This window comes from Nerophis ophidion, linkage group LG15 (assembly GCF_033978795.1).
Source record: "Nerophis ophidion isolate RoL-2023_Sa linkage group LG15, RoL_Noph_v1.0, whole genome shotgun sequence".
NCBI classification, from domain to species: domain Eukaryota; kingdom Metazoa; phylum Chordata; class Actinopteri; order Syngnathiformes; family Syngnathidae; genus Nerophis; species Nerophis ophidion.
Window position 1 is genome coordinate 36,794,844 of NC_084625.1, and position 20,947 is coordinate 36,815,790.

Consider the following 20,947-nt stretch of genomic DNA (forward strand, 5'->3'; position numbering starts at 1 on the left):
TGCGTTTAATTAGCATGCCTGAAAAATACTTGCAAATTGACAGGATCAGGAGAATTTGTCGTCCTATACGTGTGCGTGTGTGTCAACATAAATTGCATGGTCTGTCAGACAAAGTATAACAGCCCCTATTCAGCAACTTCATTTTATAATTATATAATCACATGCAAAAACCGCATGCTTAGTGAGTTAAGGGGCTGATTAAAAAAATATATTAATACATCTACAATATGAAAAAACTTCTTAAAGTATGCTATTTGTGGGGTTTTGAGCACAGTAAGTGCAGCCTCACTCCGATGAGTGCATCTGCAACACAAAAAATTTTATTTTATTGTGGATGCACTGAACTGCTTCTAAAATGCACATTGAATGTGGTACATATCTGCTGCTTGTGTGAAAACATAGCAAAACGCCCCAAGGTATGAGCATGATATCATAAATGTGCAGTAAATGAACCAGTGTATCAATGGTGAAAGCTGTGAAGTACATGCAACACTTCATTTAAAATGCGGCCTGCACCAGTTATGGTTAGCATGTGCAATGGTAATAAATCGTACACATCACGCCCACTAGTAGTACATGCTATTTAATGGATTACACACACAGTTTAGCATTTGGTATTTGGATATTAGTAAATCAGGCCACAATGGTATGGATATATATTAAAATTAAACAATTGTCAGTGAGTAATAAGAAGTATGCCAAAGATGAAAAAGAAACCATCGGGCTGGTTTGCTGACAGTTTTAGTACCACAAACTAATCCAGTGGGTTAGGCACTTAAAACAAAAAAACACATGTAAGTGGATCTTATGAATCTTTCAGCTTGCTACTCCATTACTGGCAAATCAGGTCCACAGGTAGGCATTTGCTATTACTGTAAGTAGACTACACAGCATGAGTTATACAAGTTATTAGCAGTAGGCAAAATGTCCTAAGTCAATTAAAGATCAAGTATTTCTGAGGAGGGACAACCTAAGGATGTTCTGAATTCCTATTTAGATGGCACTGTTGTATTTAGTTGATATACCGTGATAGCGTGACTGGAACTCATCTTCACACAGCTGATGTCCGAACACAGACTCGTGTAGGTTGAACAGCGCCTCTACTGGTTGGAGTCGACAAGTGCACTTCTTTTTGCCTTCATGACATCAAAACAGAACAATTGTTGCAACAATATTGACTCTTAATGATGTTAAACATCAACTGAATCCAGATTGTTGGGTTCTTTGGTTTTCTTGTAACGCAGTGTCTCGATGAAACTGCCACTATAAGATTGTTGACAAACTGGAGTGGAGGTTTGCTCTCTGGTGCAGCCTGCAGATGATTGTATGGTTACTCCGAACACAACTTTTGTCATTACTGGGAGATCACTGTGCGAGGTACTGAAACTGCAAGCGCTTGGCTTCCTCTTGTGTGGTTATTCTCCTCACATAATTGCAGTATTTATCCGGGATCCCGCTAGATTTGAGCTCAGTCAGTCTCTCCTCCTTGAGCTCATCGAGGCATTTTATTTTCATCAGATCATCCTCGTTAAGGCTCTGAGCTATGGCGATCCTCTCCCGACGGTTGGCAATCGCAATTTGCTCCCGTTCCCTTATCTGTCCCGATAGAACATCCAGATGGCGGCGTGCCTCCACCTTGCGCTTTATCTCCTTCTCCTCGTGCTTGATGAGCATCTCTTGGTGATGATTAAGCTCCCGCTCAAACTCAGCCTTCTCTTTGGCGTACTCGACAGCCTCGCATTGTTTTTTCCATTGAAGCTGGGTGTCAAGCTCTGCTTGGATCTTACACTTCTGAATACGGATATCCATTCTTAGGATCTGATTGTCCTTCTCCATTTGAGCTTTGCAGCGCAGGTGTCGATACCGCTCAAAACCTTGCTTTTTGGACTGCATGTCAGTCTGTGTCTCCACCTTAAAAGCGAAAAGGTCCCTCTCAATGATCTGACGCCTCCTTTCTTCCGCAGCTTTAGTATCATCTCTCCTTTTCTGAGAAGCCTTTCTAAAAGCCTCCTTCTCCTTCTCCAAGAAACTCGGACCCCTGACTCTTGCCAGAAGCCTCTCATACTCAGAAGCTGTAAAATGTATCGCATTTTCCTGTGGATCCTCACGCGGAACTCTGACATGATAAATGAATCCTCGGTTACAAATCACACGTTGGTTTTGTGGCTTGTTTCGGGTCAAGGGAACGGAGGTATTGGTGTCTGATTTGGAATATTTCTGTTCGTTGCTCATCCCAAATAGACCTCCATCCAGTAAAGGATTATTCTCCTTGACGGGGAGCTGGAAATTACCCATGCAGACCTGGCAGTGGCATAGGTCAAAAAGTGATGAATGCGTTCAACCATCTTCGCAAGTAAATCCCACTCTGTTTGTCTTTGATACTATCACAATGTGATGTGAATAAGTTGGTAAACATGCAAACTGAGATGAAAAGAAATCAAAGTAGTTTATATGACGACACCATTGAGGCATCTTTGTGACATCATACAGTCTTTTTGGTGCGTTTTCCAATATAATAAACCGCGTCAAATATTTTGAGGAACTGACACAATATAAGTAGACTGTCTATCTTAGAGGGAGAATCTCTACATTTCATGGATCTCGGAGTAAGCTAAAGTAAAAGGTCAGGAGTCGCACAGTCTGACTGAAATCTACCAAACAGCTGGTTTAAAAAAAAACTTAGATGTAAGGTGATTTAAGCAGCTTTGATGCTTGTGAGCTTGTGTAAACCTGTGTTTAACTTGAAATAAACTCTGGTTCACTGACATTTCTGTCCCCTGAATTACAGACCAAACCTACCTCAGTCCTTGAGAGTCAGATTGTTTTCCTTTCCTCTGTGAGAATAAACGGTGATTTACACTAAGAATAGCATTAAAGAGCTTCCTTCCTGTGTCACTGACAAGCCTTTCGAGTGTTTATTATACATATAAACCAAGCGTTAAGCTATTATAAAGATAAGAGTAAATCTAAAAGTGATTTTCTTTCCTGTAATGCGATCTTCTCGTATGTTTTGATTCATAGAAACTGCAAGAAAAAGAAGTAAATTGAGATGACAGGTCATTATGGCTGCTTCTGTTTTGTTTTTCTGTATCGTATTATGATACAGATGTGGATATTAGTCAGGGTGTTTCCATAAACAGAGCAATGAAGCTGGGGAAGCATTTAAATATGCCATTAATTATTTATTTATTTTTATTTATTGGTGTTGCACACACAGATCCATAGACAAAACTAGCTCCAAGAATGAACGTACAACCTTAAACATCCGTTAATAAGACAATCCTGAACATGGGGGGACTTTTTTTTTTTTTATAATATTGTTTCGCTTGGGCCATGTTTTTAAACAATCCTGGGCTTGCTGGTTACCTTTTGAGTGTGTAATAAATGTTGAGGTTTTAAGATTTAATTTCAAGTCAGTGCAACCTAAAGGGTCAAACTTTGGGGTATGACAGTGTTGCCAGATATATATTTGTCATATTTGTAGTATAATTCCACCCTCTGTAGAATTAATAATGAAAAAAAAATCCCATATTGTTGAAAAATACGACCCCTTCATGGATACAAAATGTACGCTGAATGCTGTTGCACAATGTGTCATGTGCCTCGTCACAGCAAGGTGGGGCTCTGTTCTGTCAGTGATAGCTTCTCCCATTGGTGCTGTTAGTTTATTGTTATAAACTATAAAGTGGATCGCAGCAAATTCCGGATTCAGTATTTTTGACCATATAAATTTGCAGTTTTCTTTTGTATTATTACATTCTCAGAAAAAAAGCAGCCTTTTCCATAGAAAGCACATATAATACAACATGTATGTAACGATATAAGTATAATGTTGTATTTTACATGTAACAGCCCACAATTTTTTCACATGTATTTATAATTTACTGATGTTGCTTCGTACAGCGAGATGTACATCTATTTTTCAGCAGTCTACGAAAACACAGGCGAAAGTGGAACTTCAAGAGTTTAATAAAACCTTATGTTCATCAATCCTTTTATATTATTTTTCATTAGTGGTGAGTAATTAACATGTTGAATAAAGTACAAAACCCCAAAGCAGTGAAGTTGGTACATTAAGTAATTTGTAAATAAAAACATAATACAATCATTTGCAATTGTTTTAAAACATATATTCAATTGAATAGAATGCAAAGTCAAGATATGTAATGTTTGAACTGAGAAACATATATATAGATATATATATATATATATTTTTTTGCAAATAATCATTAACTTAGAATTTAATGGCAGCAACACATCGCAAAAAAAGTTGGCACAGGCGCATTTTTACCACTGTGTTACATGGCCTTTCCTTTTAACAACATTCAGCAAACGTTTGGGAACTGAGGAGACCAATTTTTCAAGCTTTTTAGGTGGAATTATTTCCCATTCTTGCTTGATGTACAGCTTAAGTTGTTTAACAGTCAGTTGTGGTATTTTACGCTTCATAATGCACCAGACATTTTCAATGGGAGACAGGTCTGGACTACAGGCAGGCCAGTCTAGTACCCGCACTCTTTTACTATGAAGCCACGCTGTTGGCTTGGTATTGTCTTGCTGAAATAGGCAGGGGTGTCCATGAAAACGTTGCTTAGACGGAGGCATGTTGCTCCAAAACCTGTATGTACCTTTCAGCACTAATGGTGCCTTCACAGATGTGTAAGTTACCCATGTGTTGGACACTAATACACCCCCATACCATCACACATGCTGGCTTTTCAACTTTGCGCCTGAAACAGTCCGGATGGTTATTTTCCTCTTTGGTCCGGAGGACACGACTTCCACATTTTCCAAAAACAATTTGAAATGTGGACTCATTAGACCACAGAACACTTTTCCACTCTGCATCAGTCCATCTTTTTATTATATACCCAATCATGGCACCCACCTGTTCCTAATTAGCCCGTTCACCTGTGGGATGTTCAAAATAAGTGTATGTTGAGCATTCCTCAACTTTCTCAATTTTTTGCCACTTGTGCCAGCTTTTTTTAAATATGTTGCAAGCGTCAAATTCCAAATGAGCTAATATTTGCAAAAGATAACAAAGCTTTTCAGTTCCAAGGTTAAAAGTAGCTTGTCTTTGCAGTCTAAACAATTGAATATAAGTTGAAAAGGATTTGCAAATCATTGTATTCTGTTTTTACGTGTCAATTTTACCGGTTTTGTAATAAAGAGTAAACCTATTAAACCAACATTTTTTTAAACCATTCTCTGGTGGGTTCACAACTGAAAAAGCAGGGATCCACTGTACTGTACTCTGTGATGGAGGTTTTTTGCTGCCGGTTCTAATTACTGATCATCCCTGAGTGAGATCGTTGGATACCAATACCGATATCTGTCACATGAATTAATTGTCAATTGTTCAATATATTGTTAGTGCTATTGACAGTTTAACAGTATCAACACACTATTAAAACCAGTTATTCATTATATATTTTATTACTTACCATTGTTTTGTCAAAACACAGTCAGTAGTACACAATAACCAAACAAAAGAACATACTGCAATCTACTACTCAATTAACTTATTTGGTTTTTGCCCTCAACATCTTCCTGTCTTAATTGAACTATTCCCTGAATTTGTAAACATAACATACAAAATTGTTAAAAAAAAAAAATGTTGACCTAATCACTTTTGTATTGATCATATATTATTTATTTTGGTATCGACACCACCAATAAAGGATCATACTGCCTTCCTCTTCCATGTCGTGTACTGACTGGCAATGTTGACACACCAACAGTTGTTGTTATATCCACCTCTCAGTAAACTCTTATTTAGTTTTCTGTTAATACTGTAGCTGCTGACTTTCTGTTAGACCTCTTAAAGTTTACTAAGTTAACTTTTTGGTGTTTTTTCAACATAGTTTAGAGCAGGGGTCACCAACGCGGTGCCCCCCTGCACCAGGTAGCCCGTAAGGACCAGATGAGGTACCCGCTGGCCTGTTCTAAAAATAGCTCAAATAGCAGCACTTACCAGTGAGCTGGCTCTATTTTTTAAATTGTATTTATTTACTGGCAAGCTGGTCTCGCTTTGCTCGACTTTTTTAACTCTAAGAAAGACAAAACTCAAATTGAATTTGAACATCTAAGAAAATATTTTAAAACCTTGGTCTTCACTTGCAGGGTTTCCCACACATTCATTTATTTGTGGCGGCCCGCCCCGAAAGAATGACGGCTGCCACAAAATAATAATAATAATAATTAAAAAAATATATATTTTTTGTTGTTGTTTGTTTTTCGGCTTTTGACTCGCTCGACAGCTCATAAAAGCAATGGGACTCTGTCTGTGAATGGAGTTTGTAGTTACATATTATATAAATATGTAAATATTATATAAATATGTATATAAATATGTACATAAAGTGTTGTAATTATATTCCAACTCCACGTTCTTCTTGGTCATCGCTGCCGCCGCCGCCGCCGCTGCCACTAACCCCCTCCATCCCCAGCCCCCCAACCACACCACCACAAATAGATGCCTGACCTGTGGGAAACACTGACTTGTTTGAATAAATTCATTTATTTTTTTTCTTTGCGTCTTAAAACTTTCAGAGAGACAATTTTAGAGAAAAAATACTACCTTAAAAATTATTTTTGGATTTTTAAACACATACATTTTTACCTTTTAAATGCCTTCCTCTTCTTTCTTGACAATTTAAATCAATGTTCAAGTAAATTTATTTTTTTATTGTAATTTAATTCTTCATTTTAGCTTCTGTTTTTTCGAGGAAGAATATTTGTGAAATATTTTTGAAACTTATGATTAAAATTCAAAAAATGATTCTGGCTAATATAGAACATTTTTAGAATCAAATTTAAATCTTATTTCAAAGTCTTTTGAATTTATTTAAAAAAAAGATTTGTTCAGGAAAATCTAGAAGAAATAATAATTTGTCTTTGTTAGAAATATAGCTTGGTCCAATTTGTTATATATTCTAACAAAGTACAGATTGTATTTTAACCTATTTAAAACATGTCATCAAAATTCTAAAATTCACCTTAATCAGGAAAAATTACAAATGATGTTTCATTAATTATTTTTTTTTAATTTTTTCCGAAAGATTTGAATTAGCTAGTTTTTCTCTTCCTTTTTTCGGTTGAATTTTGAAGAGTCGGAATTGAAGATAAACTATGTTTCAAAATTAAATGTTCCTATTTTTCCTGTTTTCTCCTTTTTAAACCGTTCAATTTAGGGTTTTTTTTCATCATTTATTCTCTACAAAAAACCTTCCGTAAATGGAAAAAAAATGTACGGCAAAATGACAGACAGAAATACCCTTCTATATATATATATATATATATATATATATATATATATATATATATATATATATATATACATTATATATATATATAATGTATATATATATATATATATATATACATATATATATATATATATATATATACATATATATATATATATATATATATATGTGTATATATATATATATATATGTTTTTATATATATATATATATATAGGTTGATTGATTGATTGGGGATAGGTTGATTGGCAACACTAAATTGGCTCTAGTGTGTGAATGTGAGTGATTGTGAAAGTTGTCTGTCTATCTGTGTTGGCCCTGCGATGAGGTGGCGACTTGTCCAGGGTGTACCCCGCCTTCCGCCCGATTGTAGCTGAGATAAGCGCCAGCGCCCCCCGCCACCCCCAAAGGTAATAAGCGGTAGAAAATGGATGGATGGATGGATATATATATAATTACAGGTAAATTGAGCAAATTGGCTATTTCTGGCAATTTTTTAAAGTGTGTATCAAACTGGTAGCCCTTCGCATTAATCAGTACCCAAGAAGTAGCTCTTGGTTTCAAAAAGGTTGGTGACCCCTGGTTTAGAGGTTAGCCTATTTTTTAGCATGCCTGTATAACATGTTTAACTTTGTCCTCAAATGATAATGCTACTTGATAAATGATAAATACTTTTATAGCGCTTTTCTACCTTCAAGGTACTCAAAGCGCTTTGACACTATTTCCACATTTACCCATTTACACACACATTCATACACTGATGGAGGGAGCTGCCATGCAAGGCGCTAACCAGCACCCATCAGGAGCAAGAGTGAAGTGTCTTGCCCAGGACACAACGAACATGACGAGGTTGGTACTAGATGGGGATTGAACCAGGGACCCTCGGGTTGCGCACAGCCACTCTCCAACTGCGCCATGCCGATACGTAAGCCACTAATACTTGCCATAATGGAAGTGATCATTACTAGCTTAGTGGAGTGGCTCCACACTGTGTATGGAGACTGCTAATCACTTGTTATCCAGGGGATGTATACAAAATGTATGTGTTGTACTTCCTGCTGGGAAATGACTGATTTTACAAGTTAATTTCCGTCTTGATTGTAAGGAATGAAGTCTGATGGACGATGTGGTTTGATCGCTGTTTTGACTGTGGGCTTTTTACTGTTTGAATTTCTTACAATAGTTTATTGCCCTGTCTGGGGGCTAAAAACTATTGGCACACTCTTGACACAAACGCTGTTCCATTTGTCGTGAGCTTGTTGATGGAGATCTCCAGCAAAACTTCACCGAGAGCCTGACAGGCAAGATTCACAACGGCAATCAATCATTCAATAAATCAATCACTCCGTCAGCCCTGCTTTATTTTTCGCGAGGCTCTCGCTAAGTGGTTTTGCTGCGAGCCCACACCAAAGTCTGAGCGGAAGAGTGAGTCCAGAATAGAGTGGTAGAGTGTGTACTTAACCATAGTTGAGCGCAAAGTGAATTGAATCATGTAGGGAGCAGCAAGCTGCGGAGAAACATTATTAAAGGAAGTATACCAAGCTACTTTTTCATTTCTCTATCGGACCAGTCAAGGCTATTCTCTAAACTAATCCTGAGTGGTGCTCGTCTACCTTCACTGCATCTGATCGGTTATCTGCCTGACTCAGGTCCTGCCTCAACTGTGCTTCCTGTTGACCTGAGTATTATTCGATTTTGCTGGCACTTGTGTCAAGCTCTGCCACGTTTCAGAGTAACCATCCCACTGTTGCAGGAGTTTATCCGCACAAAGTGTCATTTAGTCCAAGTACCCAATGAAGCTGCTTGTCAATAGGTAGATTATGGTGCAGCATTCAGCGTGTTAACTGCGTTTTTTTTTCTTCTTTTTTTCTACAGGAGGAGTGCCAGAACTACATTAGGGTGCTGCTGGTGAATGGGAACAGGCTGTTTACATGTGGGACCAATGCTTTTACTCCCATCTGCACCAACCGAACGGTATGAGCAACAGTGCTAAGTATAACCCATAGAATGTCATTGAAAAATCTGAATTAATATTTTTTTTAATTTTATTAAAAAAAAAAAAAAAAAACATAATTTTAAGAAGATAATAATTTGTGTTAAACAGTGGAATTGGTTATTGAACAGGATTCTTAAATGGGAATGTTTGTATATTGACGAAAATGTCTCCATAAGACACAATGTAAACATGAATAAATCCATCCATCCATCTTCTTCCGCTTATCCGAGGTCGGGTCGTGGGGGCAGCAGCCTAAGAAGGAAAGCCCAGACTTCCCTCTCCCCAGCCACTTCGTCTAGCTCTTCCCGGGGAATCCCTAGGCGTTCCCAGGTCAGCCGGGAGACATAGTCTTCCCAACGTGTCCTGGGTCTTCCCCGTGGCCTCCTACCAGTTGGACGTGCCCTAAACACCTCCCTAGGGAGGCTTTCGGGTGGCATCCTGACCAGATGCCCGAACCACCTCATCTGGCTTGTCTCGATGTGGAGGAGCAGCGGCCTTACTTTGAGTTCCTCCCGGATGACAGAGCTTCTCACCCTATCTCTAAGGGAGAGCCCCGCCATGCGGCGGAGGAAACTCATTTTGGCCGCTTTTACCCGTGATTTTATCCTTTCAGTCATGACCCAAAGCTCATGACCATAGGTGAGGATGGGAACATAGACCGACCGGTAAATTGAGAGCTTCTCCTTCCGGCTCAGCTCCTTCTTCACCACAACAGATCGATACAACGTCAGCATTACTGAAGACGCCGCACTGACCCGCCTGTCGATCTCACGATCCACTCTTCCCTCACTCGTGAACAAGACTCCTAGGTACTTGAACTCCTCCACTGGTGGCAGGGTCTCCTTCCCAACCCGGAGATGGCACTGCACCCTTCTCCGGGCGAGAACCATGGACTCGGACTTGGAGGTGCTGATTCTCATTCCGGTCGCTTCACACTCGGCTGCGAACCGTTCCAGTGAGAGCTGAAGATCCCGGCCAGATGAAGTCATCAGGACCACATCATCTGCAAAAAGCAGAGATTTAATCCCGCGGCCACCAAACCGGAACCCCGCAACGCCTTGACTGTGCCTAGAAATTCTGTCCATAAAAGTTATGAACAGAATCGGTGACAGGACAGCCTTGGCGGAGTCCAACCCTCCCTGGAAATGTGTTCGACTTACTGGCGGCAATGCGGACCAAGCTTTGACACTGATCGTACAGGGAGCGAACCGCCACAATAAGACAGTCCGATACCCCATACTCTCTGAGCACTCCCCACAGGAATTCCCGAGGGACACGGTCGAATGCCTTCTCCAAATCCACAAAGCACATGTAGACTGAATAAATCCATATTTTTGTTTAGGTTCATACACTTAAACAAAATATAGAGCACTATTCAGTACTGAACATCATACAAACATAACAAAGGGGCCAAGGGGTTATTTGCAGTCGCCCTGCTGACACCCGGACACACTGTCACTAGCCCTGTGGTGCACTCAGTGTGAAATCAAAAACGTCCTTAACTGTTACAGCTGGATCGCTATATGGATTAGGTATGTAAAATACAATCCTTTTCACCTTATTCATATTGGTGTTCAGTGGAAAGGGGGGAAGGTCATTACCGACAACGTAGATACTTCCTAAATGTTTCTAACCACTCATCACTTTTCCATTGCTTTCTTTGGATTCACACTGACATAACATAATTAAAAAAGGCTAAACCTACACATAGCTCATGACAGCTATGCTGAGCTGACTGAATAAGTAACGGAGGTTAAGCAAAATCCAAAATCTTAATAAATAAGAATCAAAATTTGTGTATGAATACAATTTTCTGGCACTCTTATTGTGTCCATATTTTCTTGGAAATATTTCACAGTCAAGCATGCAGAATTCATTTTGTGCCTAATTTAGTTGCCACATACATTTTCTTGCAAGATATAAAGTTTTAAAGAGTGTGTTTGGACACGTGTTTACATGTACTTTAAAGGCCTACTAAAATGAAATTTTCCTATTTAAACGGGGATAGCAGGTCCGTTCTGTGTCATACTTGATCATTTCGCGATATTGCCATATTTTTGCTGAAAGGATTTAGTAGAGAACATCCACGATAAAGTCCGCAACTTTCGGTGCTAAGAGAAAAGCCCTGCCTCTACCGGAAGTCGCAGATGATGACGTCACATGTTGATGGCTCCTCACATATTTACATTGTTTTTAATGGGAGCCTCCAACAAAAAGTGCCATTCAAACCGAGAAAACGACAATTTCCCCATTAATTTGAGCGAGGATGAAAGATTTGTGTTTGAGGATTTTGATAGTGACGGACTAGAAAAAGAAAAAAAAACGCGATTGCATTGGGTCGGATTCCGGACTTTTTTAGACACATTTACTAGGATAATTCTGGGAAATCCCTTATCTTTCTATTTTGTTGCTAGTGTTTTAGTGAGTTTAACAGTTCCTGATAGTCAGAGGTGTGTGTCCACGGGTGTCTTGACACGCAGTGTCTCAGGGGAGTCGACGGCAGCTGTACGGACGGCACAAGCTCAGCTGATATCCGGTAAGTGGCGACTTTTTAACCACAATTTTCTCACCGAAACCTGCTGGTTGACATTCGGTAGGGATCCATGTTGGCTTGACCGCGCTCTGATCCATAGTAAATTTTCACCTCCGGGAATTTTAAACAAGGAATCACCGTGTGTTTGTGTGGCTAAAGGCTAAAGCTTCCCAACTCCATCTTTCTACTGTGACTTCTCCAATATTAATTGAACAAATTGCAAAAGATTCAGCAACACAGTTGTCCAAAATACTGTGTAATTATGCCGTTAAAGCAGACGACTTTTAGCTGATTGTGCGCGCAGTGCTCATACTTCCTAAAAACCCGAGACGTCTTGCGTACACGTCATCATTACACAACGTTTCCAAGACGAAACTCCCGGGAAATTTAAAATTGTAATTTAGTAAACTAAAAAGGCCGTATTGGCATGTGTTGCAATGTTAACATTTCATCATTGATATATAAACTATCAGACTGCGTGGTGGGTAGTAGTGGGTTTCAGTAGGCCTTTAAACATTGCCTGTATCGATAATAAAGGTTTCAAGATGTGACAGTTTGTATTTGGGAGGTTCCACTGTGACACGACAGTAGATCCCCTCCCCTCTCGTTTAAGAAATTTGACAGGAAGAAAGTAATCACGTTTCAAGTTTTGAAAGAACATTTTGACGGTGCATGTTTAATTCCTCAGGCAGCTGTGTTGCACTCTTCACTGATCAATTGCTAATGATACCGCTCGAAATGCAGAGCAGTCAGGGGTTGTCGACTAATTATAATACGATTCCTATTAAGTGTTTTGATTGAAGAACTTACCTTGCCTTATGATGATTACTCCCAATAAGCATCGGTCCTTGTCTTGTTAGTAAACCTGTCTCCATTTCTCAAAGAACATGTTGAAGGTTTATAAGGTATTCATTCCGGTGGAGTTTTTTTTTTTTTTTCTCCACATCCAAAATTACTGACAGTACCCCATCAAGTTGTATGACTGGACAAGGAAAGATGTTTTAGTCTGCCTGAATCATAAAACAATGCAACTGCGCTTGCAATTCAATTCAATTCAAATACGTTAGTTTGGAGTGGAGGAGTTCAAGTACCTAGGAGTCTTGTTCACGAGTGAGGGAAGAGTGGATCGTGAGATCAACAGGCAGATCGGTGCGGCGTCTTCAGTAATGCGGACGTTGTACCGATCCGTTGGGGTGAAGAAGGAGCTGAGCCGGAAGGCAAAGCTCTCAATTTACCGGTCGGTCTATGTTTCCATCCTCATCTATGGTCATGAGCTTTGGGTCATGACCGAAAGGATAAAATCATCACGGGTACAAGCTGCCGAAATGATAGGGTGAGAAGCTCTGTCATCCGGGAGGAACTCAAAGTAAAGCCGCTGCTCCTCCACATCGAGAGAAGCCAGATGAGGTGGTTCGGCATCTGGTCAGGATGCCACCCGAACGCCTCCCTAGGGAGGTGTTTAGGGCACGTCCAACCGGTAGGAGGCCACGGGGAAGACCCTGGACACGTTGGGAAGACTATGTCTCCCGGCTAGCCTGGGAACGCCTCGGGATCCCCGGGAAGAGCTAGACGAAGTGGCTGGGGAGAGGGAAGTCTGGGCTTCCCTGCTTAGGCTGCTGCCCCCGCTACCCGACCTCGGATAAGTGGAAGAAGATGGATGGATGGATGGATAGTCAGTTTGCAAATAAACATCACTTTCACGTATACCAGTTAGACAGCACGGTGCCAATATTGTTAAAGCTAGCTCTGTTTGCTAGATTCCGGTTTGTAATGCGCAAAGCTGCCATACTACAGGTTTGCTTGTATTAAAACGTGCAAATTTTGGTGGCATTGTTTGGCTACAAAACAAAACAAATATATTTTGACATATAGGGCAGACAATAAATGTATTATGTATGCAAAAATGCTGCAAGGGTTGAGAATGTCTGATGCTGGACGTCAATAAAAACAAAATACCAAATAAATAAAACAAAAATAAAACGTGCAAATTTGATAACGCACACAACATTTCATCTATTAAGCTTGCACACAGAGTCAATGTGTCTCTTAAATGAGCAAAATAAATAGATCAATCCATTTTGCATGTCTGCCTTTATGTATAGGCAGAAATTAGGTAATTATGAGAACACCCACAATACTGGGAGGATAAGATGCTAATATAATCATTGCAAACTCGTAACTCCATTTATCAAGACTGAAACTGTTCTGCGTGTGCTGTTTTGCGTCTATTAAGCACGTCGGAAATGTTTTGTGCAAACTGACACAAATGGATCTTAGAAAAGAGGTGATCACGCTGGAAAGAAAATTAAGAGACGTAATATTCAGTCTGACAAAGTTGGACTGTCATAAATAAAAAATACTTGACGTATTGTGTATTCAGCAATATAATTTTATAATATTATATTTGCTATATGACTAAAAGGGCTGATTAAAAAATACTTGAATTTAACTAATGTCTGCTAGCATGTTTTTTCTAATGGTGCTCTTTTTATTCATATAGGAAATGTATTGGTATCATATATCTCCTATATGAAAAAACTTCTTGCAATATGCCTTTTCTTGTGTGTGGCTCATTACAGACGCACCATCACAACACTGCAGCTGCTCCCAACTCACACCTTTAGCGTCTTAAAAGTAGGTTCTGTTGTTTGGATTGCATTTGATCTACCCATCCATTTTCTACCGCTTGTCCTTTTAAGGGTTGAAGGGGGGCGGGCGAGATTGTATCTCAGCTAGACTAAGGCGGAAGGCAGAGCACAGCCCGGACAAGTCAGATTGCGCTTATAGCCACAAAAAAACCCAGTACCTATTTGTGTTCCGCATGTAACAACATGACAAAACACTACATGTGGATGTACCTGATGTCATGAATGTGGAAGGAAGTGAGTGTCACCATGGTGACAGCAGATATACATGCAAAAACTTTGTTTAAATAGGGAGGTCTGCACAACTTTTGATCAATCAATCAATCAATGTTTATTTATACAGCCCTAAATCACAAGTGCCTTGAAGGGCTGCACAAACCACAACAACATCCTCGGTAGGGCCCACATAAGGGCAAGGAAAAACTCACCCCAGTGTAGTATCACCCAGACTATGAGAAACCTTGGAGAGGACCATATATGTGAGCAACCCCCTTCCCCAGGGGACCGAAAGCAATGGATGTCGAGCGGATCTAACATGATTTTGTGAAAGTCCAATCCATAGTGGATCTAACGTAACCGTGAGAATCAGGTCAAAAGTGGATCCAATATAGTAGCGAGAGTCCCATCCAAAGTGGAGCCAGGAGGAAACCATCCCAAGCGGAGGCGGATCAGCAGCGCAGAGATTTCCCAAATCGATACACAGGCGAGCGGTCCATCTTTGGTCCCGACTCTAGACAAGCGGTCCATCCTGGGTCCCGATTTTGGACAGCCAGTACTTCATTCATGGCCACAAGTGAGGGGGGGGACATAGGAGAAAAAAAAAAACGGCAGATCAACTGGTCTGAAAAGGGGGTCTATTTGAAGGCTAAAGTATACAAATAAGTTTTAAGATGAGACTTAAATGCTTCTACTGAGGTGGCATTCCAGAGTACCTAAACCCGAACGGAAAACGCTCTATAACCCGCAGACTTTTTTTAGGCTCTGGGAATCACTAATCAGCCGGAGTCCTTTGAATGCAGATTTCTTGCCGGGACATATGGTACAATACAATCGGCAAGATAGGATGGAGCTAGACCATGTAGTATGTTATACGTAATTGAAATTGTTATCAATTGTTTTTAGTAGTAGATCACGCTCTAACTAATAGCACACACAATTTTATAGTCTGCACATGCTCTTTAGCACTTGCACTTTATTTACCTCCCACGACCCCGTAAAGGACAAGCTGTAAAAAATGGATGGATAGATGTTTGGATCCGGTCCTTAATGTGTGGTTCCAATCCCTCGCTCACGGCTAGAAGAATATACTCTTGACAATAAATAAGAAAAGGAAAAAACACACATGACTACGTTCTGCCTGTAAAAATGATTTTCTCTAAGTGAGAACTATTGTGACGTTTTAATCTCATGAGATCTTGTGTTGTCAAACCCCCACTAATGACTAATCGTAGACAGGTGTGCTCACCATCTCCCTCTAACCACTGTAAAGGCTTTACAGTCCAAACAGGAAACATAACAACAAAATAATAGCACAGAACCTGAAAAGATGCCAGAAACAGACAACTCGAAACAGTCGTTGGAATTTGTCAGGAAAAAACATTTGTAAACTCTTCTCTCAAAAGTGAAGAGTGAGGTAGATGATACATTGATTCTCTGTTTGATGGTCATAAACACAAGTAGCAGAAGCTCAGCCTAGTAAAACCTTATTTTTTTTCTAAGGATGAATATGTTTGGACATCCATCCATTCATTTTCTTCCGCTTATTCGCTTTTGGGCTCACGGGGCGCTGGTGCCTATCTCAGCTACAATCGGGCGGAAGGCGGGTACACCCTGGACAAGTCGCCACCTCATCGCAAGGCCAACACAGATGGACAGACAACATTCACACTCACATTCACACACTAGGGACCATTTAGTGTTGCCAATCAACCTATCCCCAGGTGCATGTCTTTGGAGGTGGGAGGAAGTCAGAGTACCCGGAGGGAACCCACGCAGTCACGGGGAGAACATGCAAACTCCACACAGAAATATCCCAAGCCCCGGGATTGATCCCTGACTACTCAGGACCTTCGTATTGTGAGGCAGACGCACTAACCCCTCTGCCACTGTGAAGCCGTATTTGGACATTGACTCTGATAAATAAACAAATCTGTTTAAACTTAATTTTTGCACAACAGTCTTCCATGACTTCAAAAAGCCTTGATTATGGGCACTTCAAGACCCAGCTGCTGGTGACATTTATTTTCACTTCTGGGCTGGATGGAGCACAGCTCGCTGATCTGTCATTGAGTTTCCTATGAATGACCAGAACTGGCTCTTGCAATCCCATCAGTACCGAGCTTTCATCTCAGGGTCAGCCGAGAAGACGGTACGGGCTGTTTTGTTGTGGTTTGTGTGAGGCGGAGGTGGCCGCGGCGAAACGAAACTCTCCCTCCAATCCGGCTCGTAAAGTAAATTAAGAATTTGCCAATTCCCCGCCTGCTGAATGCTGTTTGTCCTGCCATGCTGGCTGCCTCGGTACAGAGTTAACAAAAAATGTGAGGGCGGAGAGGAGATTGAACTTTGAATAGGTCAAAGAGGAAAGTTATACTAAAACCTTTGCCACATTTGCGGAACTTTACTACTTTTCTACTACTTTGGGAGAGAGCAGAATGCTTTTTGCACGAACTAGACTTGCATGAACTCTGAGTAAAGTCAAGAAATTTGTTGCATAGAGTCAAGAAGCTGTAATAAAAGAATCGCTCGTATCGATCCCATACCAATACAGTCTTCCCTTGTTTATCGCGGCTAATTGTTTCCAGGAGTGATAAGTGAATTTCCGCGAAGTAGAAATATTATTTAAAAAAAATTATATTTTCATAGCGAGAGCATTTTACACATGTATACATTAGAGCAGTGGTTCTCAACCTTTTTTCAGTGATGTACCCCCTGTGAACATTTTTTTAATTCAAGTACCCCCTAATCAGAGTAAAGCATTTTTGGTTGAAAAAAAAGATAAAGAAGTAAAATACAGCACTATGTCATCAGTTTCTGATTTATTAAATTGTATAACAGTGCAAAATATTGCTCATTTGTAGTGGTCTTTCTTGAACTATTTGGAAAAAAAGATATAAAAATAACTACAAACTTGTTGAAAAATAAACAAGTGATTAAATTATAAATAAAGATTTCTACACATAGAAGTAATCATCAACTTAAAGTGCCCTCTTTGGGGATTGTAATAGAGATCCATCTGGGTTCATGAACTTAATTCTAAACATTTCTTCACAAAAAAAGAAATCTTTAACATCAATATTTATGGAACATGTCCACACAAAAATCTAGCTGTCAACACTGAATACTGCATTCTTGCATTTCTTTTCACAGTTTATGAACTTACATATTTGTTGAAGTATTATGCAATAAATATATTTGTAAATGATTTTTTTGAATTGTTGCTATTTTAGGAATATTTTTTCAAAAATCTCACGTACCCCTTGGCCTACCTTCTAGTACCCCCAGGGGTACACGTACCCCCATTTGAGAACCACTGCATTAGAGCCATCTAAATGTGAATTAAAACCCATATAGTCACCTTTACACTCATTTCAGCCAACAGTAACTTTGAGTGTGTTTTACTTTAGATTACTTAGATTTAGACTTCCTTTTATCATCATTCAAATGTTAACTTTACAGTACAGATAATAACACAATTTTGTTGCATGAGCTTATTGTAGTGCAGGATAAAAGAGCAATAAGATGCAGATATAAATAAATAGATTACTGTACAGAAAAATATATAGCACTTTTGCATATGCATCCACGTTATTGGATGTATATGGTATTGTCTTTATATTCCAGTGAGGTAATCCATTTTTGGGGGGAATTGAGGGGATTATTTGAATGCGTTAAAGAGTCTTACGGCCTGAGGGGAGAAGCTGTTACAGAACCTGGAGGTTCTGCTACAGAGGCTGCGGAACCTCTTTCTAGAATCTAGCAGTGAAAACAGTCCTTGGTGGGGGTGGGAGGAGTCTCTGCAGATTTTCTGAGCCCTGGTCAGGCAGCGGCTTTTTGCGATTTCCTGGATAGGAGGAAGAGGAGTCCTGATGATCTTTTCCGCTGTGGAACCTCTTTCTAGAATCTAGCAGTGAAAACAGTCTTTGGTGGGCGTGGGAGGAGTCTCTGCAGATTTTCTGAGCCCTGGTCAGGCAGCGGCTTTTTGCGATTTCCTGGATAGGAGGAAGAGGAGTCCTGATGATCTTTTCCGCTGTCCTCAATACTCTGCAGAGACTTCCAGTCTGAGGCACTGAGTTTACAGTACTCACCAGTAGCCCGCAGGGTCCCTCCAAGTGTCACCCGGCTATTACAACGTAACATTCTGAGTAATTCCTCTATGTTAGAACTGGGCTTCCATGGGCTGAAACTGCAGGCATAAATTGTTCTGCTAAAAATGTTTTAGATGATGTTCGCTTTCGTGTCCTGCGTTGACATTCCACGCCGCTCAGCCAAATGCTCACTAGTGTCAAGTGGAGTTAATGAACTCGAAAGTGAAAATACTTCTTGAATTAACATAAATCATCTCCACTTTGCATTGCCCAGTCAGCTGCTGAGCGCTGATAGCTTGTTAGCATCACATTGAGTCCTGGACCATCTCGCGTCTCGTCTTTTGACATTGCTCATGTCTGTTAAGTCTTGGAAAGACGAGGACTCAGTGGCAGATTGGGAACAATTGGCGCAGGTTTTTAGTCTGCAGTTTTCTAAGAACTTTCTTCAGACAGGGTGAACAAACACAGCTATAAACTCTACACTTGATACACAAGAGAAACCAAAAGAAATGTTGCACAGAGCGCAAAACAGTAAACAGAAAATCACTCCCAAGGGAGGAAAAATGGCTATAGCAAAATGTACACTTGTGTTAGCTGTAAATATAATCAAAAAAAATGATTTGCAAATAATTTTCAACCTATATTCAGTTGAATATGCTACAAAGACAACATATTTGATGTTCAAACTTATAAATCATTAACTGTAGAATTTGATGCCAGCTACACGTGACAAAGAAGTTGGGAAAGGTGGCAATAAATACTGATAAAGTTGAGGAATGCTCATCAAACTCTTATTTGAAACATCCCACAGGTGTGCAGGCTAATTGGGAACAGGTGGGTGCCATGATTGGGTATAAAAGCAGCTTCCCAAAAAATCTTGAGTCTTTTACAAGAAAGGATGGGGCGAGGTACACCCCATTGTCCACAACTGCGTGAGCAAAGAGTCAAACAGTTTAAGAACAACGTTTCTCAAAGTGTAATTGCAAGAAATTTAGGGATTTCAACGTCTACATCCGTAATATCATCTAAAGTTTCAGAGAATCTGGAGAAATCACTCCACGTAAGCGGCATGGCCGGAAAACAACATTGAATGACCGTGATCTTTGATCCCACAGACGGCACTGTATCAAAAAACGACATCAACCTCTAAAGGATATCACCACATGGGCTCAGGAATACTTCTGAAAACCACTGTCACTAAATACAGTTAAAGCTCTACTATGCAAAGCAAAAACCATTTATCAACAACATCCAGAAATGCCACCGCTTCTCTGGGCCCGAGGTCATCTAAGATGGACTGATGCAAAGTGCAAACGTGTTCTGTGGTCTGACGAGTCCACATTTCAAATTGTTTTTGGAACTATTCAACATTGTGACCAAATGGGAAGTGCACCATCCAGACTGCAGGGTTTCCCACACATTAATTTATTAATTACGGCCGCCACAAATAAAAAAATAAATAAATAAATAAAAATGAAAAAAAAAAAAAAGTTTTTTTTTTTTTTTTTTGCCGACTTTTGACTCGTTCGACCGCTCATAAAAGCAATGGGACTCTGTCTGTGAATGGAGCTTGTAGTTACATATATATAAATATGTAAATATTGTATAAATATGTACATAAAGTGTTGTAATTATATTCCAACTCCGCGTTCTTCTTGGTTTATCTCCGCCGTCGCATAAAGGGAAGAAGATTAAGAGCTATTCAGTAGGATTTTAGGTCCAAGCTTACACACTCAAATTTTTACTGCATGCATAATGGTAAATGCCGGAGTGAGAAAATGTTTTAAAATAATTAGCGCATGCTTACTTTTACCGCATGCCTTTGGTAAGCGCAGGAGTTAGAAGAGGTTTTAAATGATTTAGCGCCCCAGCGGCAATTCAAGGAAATACGGTATCTTGTCTTTGTAGTGCATTAAATTGAATATAGGTTGAAAAGGATTTGCAAATCATTGTATTCTGTTTATATTTACATCCAACAAAATTTCCCAACTCATATGGAAACGGGGTTTGTACACTATGTTACATATAAGACATTAATAAGACTTAATTTAAAGGGGTCATATCTTTTTTTACGTACCTCCACTTTAACTGCGTCTTCTCCCTGTCAGTTATGTTGCAGTTTACTGACAGAAGTTGGAACCATATGCTAATTTTTATTTTAAAAATGGCAACAGGAGAGGATGCACGTGCATGTTTGAG

The 20,947-nt window shown here is 39.8% G+C and overlaps 2 protein-coding genes across 2 annotated transcripts in view; one reads left to right on the plus strand and one right to left on the minus strand.

Annotated features, from left to right (window-relative positions):
• The window catches only part of LOC133569790 (semaphorin-5A-like), a 76,480-nt gene that overhangs the window by 16,189 nt on the left and 39,344 nt on the right, over nt 1-20,947 (plus strand). Inside the window, exon 3 of the mRNA XM_061922414.1 lies at nt 9,146-9,244. Within this exon, the coding sequence (XP_061778398.1) occupies nt 9,146-9,244 (99 nt within the window). The remainder of the gene's footprint in view (nt 1-9,145; nt 9,245-20,947) is intronic.
• LOC133569891 (cilia- and flagella-associated protein 45-like) lies at nt 1,366-2,232 on the minus strand. The gene has a single exon (XM_061922481.1). The coding sequence runs from the start codon at nt 2,230-2,232 to the stop codon at nt 1,366-1,368; it is 867 nt and encodes a 288-aa protein (XP_061778465.1).